Consider the following 6,641-nt stretch of genomic DNA (forward strand, 5'->3'; position numbering starts at 1 on the left):
AAGGTTATTTTATTTCCTAATTATTTAGGTTTAGGTTAATATTTTGTTTTCTTATTTTAGTCCTTATTACTTATATAAATTGAGGTAGTATCTCTCATTATAATTCAATACAAACCAAGTATTCAAAACCAAAATCAATCTTTATTTCCGCATTATGATTTTCTACAAATACATTATTATGAAACGTGTTTCAACCTAAGATTATTTTTTTGCCAAAACTTTTAAGAGTAAAATGTCAAATATTCAACAAGGGTTTTAATCAATGTTTTCATGATATTATTCAAAAATATATATCCTATATTCAACGGTGATATAAAACAAATATAAATCATTATCATTACATTCAATATATTCAATTCATAGCGGCTATAATCACGGATTGGGGAGGGCCTAGGGGTAGATCCAAAAAAAAAAAGATAAACGAAATAATTTTAACAAAAAAATAATTATACTCAACTAACGAAAAAAATTAACATTCAACAAATTTTGATTATGGTAAGAGTTATTTTAAAAATTTTAAAGGCCTTAATCTAGTTTCAACAATTAGGCCCCTAAAAGCTAAGTAAAATTACATTTTTAATCAAAATTGTGGAAAAATACCTTCTTTTTTTTTAACTTTTTCCTTATATAATATTAATTATCTATTAACAATAAATAATACAAACTTATAAGGCGTGTTTTCACTCAAAAAAATGTGTTTTCTTGTAACATTCGTAACTCATTGATAACTAGGTTATTTTCATGGGCGAAGCCACACTAGGGGCCGACAGAGGCCCAACCTCCTTGCCGAAAATGGGATTCATTGTAATTTTGGCTTCAGCCTCCGTATTAATATATTATATAATTTAAGAGTACATAATTGTAACAGAAATTACTATCCTTTTTAGTGTGTGTCTTTATGTTTTTCTTATCTTAATTTTAATAGTGTTTTTTTGGAGAGTTAGAAGACAAATAAATAGAGTCAAAAATACGTTGCTTTTTTTTTTCAAAAGGTGTAATGATAGAAAAGCTTCAACTTCTATTTGTCAAATACCCCATAATTTTTACTATGATTCAAGTTAATTTCAATCTAAATGAAGTTCAAATTTAATAGTTTACCTAGTTTTTATATGATAAATAACTTGCTAGTATATCGATAATTTAACCCCCTAATTGACAATCCTGACTTCGTCACTGGTTATCTTGCCTAATAAAAAAAAAAGGAAACTAAAATAAAACAAAAAAAAAAAAAAAAAAAAAAAAAAAAAAAAAAAACCCTTTACCAACCTATCCCGTACTTCACCAACCCATCCTAAACGCCATCTCCCTGATGAATAGACAAAATCTCCATCTAATGAACCCAGAAATTGACACCAGTAAAATCTCCGCCACCCTCGTCTTTTATGTTGTCGACCTTTAAAACCATCTCATACCCACAGGCCACAGCCATCCTTAACCTACACCCAGAAAAGAAGCGTTTGGTGCGTCCTCTATAGTTGTAGTTTTTTCAAGAATAAATAATAATAATTTGGATAAATTATCTAAAATAATCTAATCTTTTACTGATTTTTCTACAATAATCTCAACTTTTAATTAATCAAAAGTAATCTCAACTATGAGGGGTGTTTGCTAAGAATGCATCAAAGTGACCCTTTTACCCATACAACAAGTCATTTTGCTTAAAAAATAAAAAAAAATAAATATAAAATTAAATCATAAAATAATCAAAAAAATTTTAAAAACTTAAAAAGAGAAATCAAGTAATTTTATTTTTTGATATTAACTTTTAATTTTTAATATTTTTGATTTATTATTTATCTTTCTTTGTTTTGCGACAATTAACATGCAAAAATCGATCACCATTTGAGTAACAATGTTCTTGGGTAAATGACTCTAAAGTTGAGATTATTCATGGTTAATTAAAATTTGGGATTATTATAGAAAAATCAATAAAAAGTTGGACTATTCTAAGTAAATTTTCCTAATATTTTACAATAAATTTATTATTTACTACTTTTCAATAAATTAACTACAATAAATTTATTATTTACAATAAATTTATTATTTACAATAAATTTTCCTAATATTTAAATCTTAAATAAAACAAATTATTATTTACTACTTTTCAATAAATTAACTACAATAACAAAAAGCAATTAAATAATAATAACAACAACAACAATAATAATAATAATAATAATAATAATAATAATAATAATAATAATAATAATAATGATTTAGAATAAAATACAAATAAATTATGGAAAATTTGATTTTAAACATGCCAACTTTAGGTGCTTTAATTATAAAAATTCTAACTTTACGTCTTCATATCAAAATCCCAAATTTAGGAGTATTTTATTTTAAATCACCCATCCTAATAATGACCACTATAAAAAGTAAAAATAAATACATGTCATTATATTATTGGTCCATTTATCTTTTCTTTTAATTTTTTTAACGTTAAGATTTTTAAATAATATTTAAAAGTTGAGATTTTTTAATAAAATGCATCCAAAAGCCTGAATTTTAAATGATACTCCATATGTAAAAGGTTTCATTTTTATAATTGAAACACCAAAAATTGGGAAGCTTTTTTCTTTTTTTTTTTAAGATGTAAAAGCTTTAGTTCTTATTGAGTTCTCATTCTTTGGAATCAATCTATACAATTGTACCTAATTTAACATGTAAAAAAAAATTCTCAATAAAAGTAGCTAATTAAAGTATCACTTAAAAATTATTATGTCTTAACTATTTATAGCACAACGTACTTTTTATGCGATTCATTTTGGAAAGTCTCCTATTCACTTGTTGTCGTTAAGGACGGAAGCAATATACTACTCCCTCCGAATCAATTTAGTTGTCCCATTTCATTATTTGACAAAGTCTTTTTAGTTGTCTCATTTTTATTTTTGTCAATATTTTTTTACTTAAAAAATCCTTAGTTCACACAAGTAATTACGAATATACCCCCATATACTTTACTTACCCAACTACCCTTCACTACTTACCCTTCACTATTTACCTTTTACTACTTACCCTTTTTAATGGACCCCACACCATCCTTAATAACCGTGCCCAAACAAATGAGACATTTAAATTGGTTCGAAGGGAGTAATTAATTTCCAAAATAAGTACACCTGAGTGTGCATCCGGGCAGTGCATAGTATTTTAAGGGTCCAATTTATTTTGCGTTAATTTCTAAACTTGAGGGCTTGAGGCTTTCCATAATTAAGAGAGATTTTTTTAAATTAAAATAAAAATTCAATACAATTATATTTTTAAGTACTATAATTAAATAAAAACTCAACATAATTTCTAATTACACATATATTAATTTTATAAAAATTAAATTAACTAATTTTTTAAAAAAATTAAATTTTCATCTCTAATGTTAAGAAAGAGAAAAAAGGTAATGGCTTGATGAAAAATAATAGAAAAGTTGGTGACTATTGATGTTTAATGAATGTATGAAAATTAAACAATGTAAGTGAAGATGTTTGGGAGTTAAAATGATTATTTTGTTAATAGATAAAGAAAGGAGGGAAAAAAAATGTTATTAATAGGATTTGATCCTGTAAATCATTAATATAATTAATTAAACTATTATTAAGTACTTGACTTTATTTTAATATAATTATTTTATACGAGACTCTTTAATTTTGGGGTCCTATATGATTAGGCATCCTGAACACTCCAAAATCACCCCTAATACGTGTCATGTTTTCTAGTTTCTACAAGCATCATAAAATGTTCACCGATTATTGAGTTGCATGTTATTTAAAAGCAACATATAGCTTACTACTCCTTTTTAAATATATCAATAATGCGTTGGCCTATTTATGCTAATTTTTCTTACTAATAATTTGAATTTTAATACTATTTAACGCTGATAATAATTAATAAGAAAAATAATAATCGCAATAACAATAATTTTCATAATAATTATGATTATAATAATATATACTAAAAAAGTTAATATTAATATAACGATGATGATAACTTTAAAATTTATAAAAAAAAAAAAGAAAAAACTATTATTGATAATTAGATTTAGAGTTATTATTATAACGGTGATTTGAACTATATAATATATGAAGTGGAAATATTATTTTTGATCCGTATATACAATAGTACATCAAGAAATTGATTACGGCTCTTAAAATAAAACAAAAACAAAAGTGACAATATAATAGCAAATGCACATGAAGTTTATTAGATTTAGATCTATGTTTATGTGAAGCTAAGGTTCCTTAAACGTTGAACACTTTATTTATTATTTACTTATTAGCCAACTTTATTTGCTATAAGGGAAAGTGGATTTTTCTTATGCATAGTTATTCCGAGTTTCACTTCAGTGTTAATGTCTTCTTTCTTAACGTTAATTGGTAATTTCCAGTTAAAAGTGTATAGTAAATTTGCAACCACAAGCTCCATGTTAAGAACACCAAAGTTTATACCAGGACACATTCGTTTTCCAGCTCCGAAAGGAATCATTTCAAAATCTTGTCCTAAGAAACTTTTTGAACTTCCCATAAACCTCTCTGGAAGAAATAAATTTGCATCCGTCCAAACTTCAGGGTCTCTTCCGAGTGCCCATAAGTTAATAGATATTGTAGTTTTAGGTAAAATATCATATCCATCAATGCTACTTTTCTTAACTGATTCTCGTGGAATCAGTAACGGAAGTGGTGGATGCAATCGGAATGTTTCCTTCACCACTGCCTTAAAATATTCAAGATTTACAAGATCATGCTCTTCAATATAATTCTTGTTTTTGTTTATACTTCTAATTTCCTTTTGGACTTTTTCCATTACACTGGGATTCCTCATTAGCTCAGTCATTACCCACACTATTGATGCTGCGGTCGTGTCTGTTCCACCAATGAAAATATCCTATAAAAATTGATAATATATAATTTAGTAGAATATAAATTTTCAATATTTAAACATAAGATTCATGATATAACTTATAGGAGTAGATAATTTTTTCATGAAATCTTAAAATTTTATGGAGGTAATGCATGAAAATGAATAAATTACCATCAAAGTTGCTTTGATATGTTCCATAGTGAGGTCAAATGCAAAGGAATTGTCTTTCTTGAGTTGGAGAAGAATATCAATGATATCCTCTTGCTCACTAGATTTAGGCTTGTAGAGATGGTCTTGAATGACTTTTTCATAAAACTCATCCATCTTTTTAAACGTCTTTTCAAGTCTAGAGTATTGTCCCGTTACCTTATCTACCCAACCAAGTCCAGGAAAATGATCAGCAAAAAAGAAACCTGCAAATAATGCTTGAGCTTCATTTAGAAGACCATGAAAGCTGCTCCTTGACCCATCCTCATCATCATACCTGTATAACCAAATTTACTATTTTTTAGTTTATATAAAATAAATATATAATGTTAAGAGTATACAATCATGGAGCTTCAAACCATAAGTTTATGCTTTTGTCTGGGTTGATTACTTGACATTGTATCAGAAGCCAACGTGACAAGAGGTCACGGGTTCAAATCTCAACCACCCCTCATTTAAAGTGAAATATTAATGCCGGATATGAGAAGAGCATGTGTTGCATCCACACTTCTAGCCCGAAAGGCTCTCGTGTGAGGGGATGTGTTACGGTCTATAACATATCCTTGCCTCAACCATAAGCTTAAACTTTTGATTGAATATGGTATCAGAAGCTAACGAAGGGATCGTGTGTGAAGAGCATGTTAGAGCATATAACATATTATGTGGCCTCAACTATAAACTTGTAAACTTTTAGTTGAGTTAGTACCTTAACATACTCTATTTTTAACTAATATATTAGAAGGAAATAGATGAGATATCTATATATAGATAATATATACCTTTTTCCAAAAGCAACTCGACTTATTGTAGAGTTTGTAAAATTTATAGCAAAATCACTCAAATTGACGACTTGAGCAGCGGAAGAAAGAGATGAAATCTTATGAATAACCCGTGTAACTTCTTCTTGTCGTATGGAAGCAAAAGATTCAACTCTTTTAGAATTTAAAAGATGAACGACAAACATCTTCTTCATTTCTACATAATTCTCATTATAAGGGGAAAAAAATACACCCAAACCATTGTAACTAAACATTCGTGCACCAACAGGTAAAAATCTGTTATAATAATTATTACCTTGTGCTAACAAAAATTGTTTGGCTATACGAGGAGATTGAATCATAACCATAGTTCGTTGGCCAAGCTGCAAGCTCATTATTGGCCCATACATTTTGGCTAATTTTGAGAAGAAAATATGAGTCGGTTTTGAGGGATCAAACTGATGAAGATTACCAATAAACGGAAGTCTTTTAGGCCCCGGTGGAAGACGATTTTGTTCATTTTTCCTTTGTTTTAAAATAAGAAGAAAAACAAGAAATAGTGCTACAATTAAGAGAATGAATAACATTTTGCCTTACGTTACTTAAATCAAATCAAGCATATATTTTGTTTGTAAGATCAGGTCTATTGCACTATATATATTTATAGGCAAACGTACGAGGAAGTACTAGGTTTGGTCATAAATTAAATATTTGTTGCATATGAAAGTGATGGGCTCCTTTTTAGATTGTCTATTTTGGTCTTTAATGGGTGTTTAACCAAAGTAAAGTTGCAATTTGACAAGTTGTGTTCTACGTCTTACCTGA

At 27.6% G+C, this 6,641-nt stretch overlaps 1 protein-coding gene across 1 annotated transcript; it reads right to left on the reverse strand.

The window, feature by feature from the left end:
- Nucleotides 1–4,056: 4,056 nt before the first annotated feature.
- LOC130811559 (cytochrome P450 71A1-like) lies at nt 4,057–6,434 on the reverse strand. Its single transcript, XM_057677890.1, has 3 exons — nt 5,838–6,434; nt 5,023–5,335; nt 4,057–4,875 (listed from the first exon to the last, which is right to left on the reverse strand). Exons 1-3 carry the CDS (start codon nt 6,401–6,403, stop codon nt 4,267–4,269), a joined length of 1,488 nt encoding a protein of 495 aa, XP_057533873.1. The 5' UTR covers nt 6,404–6,434; the 3' UTR covers nt 4,057–4,266.
- Nucleotides 6,435–6,641: the final 207 nt, after the last annotated feature.

The sequence above is a fragment of the Amaranthus tricolor genome, chromosome 4 (assembly GCF_026212465.1).
Source record: "Amaranthus tricolor cultivar Red isolate AtriRed21 chromosome 4, ASM2621246v1, whole genome shotgun sequence".
Taxonomy (NCBI): Eukaryota; Viridiplantae; Streptophyta; class Magnoliopsida; order Caryophyllales; family Amaranthaceae; genus Amaranthus; species Amaranthus tricolor.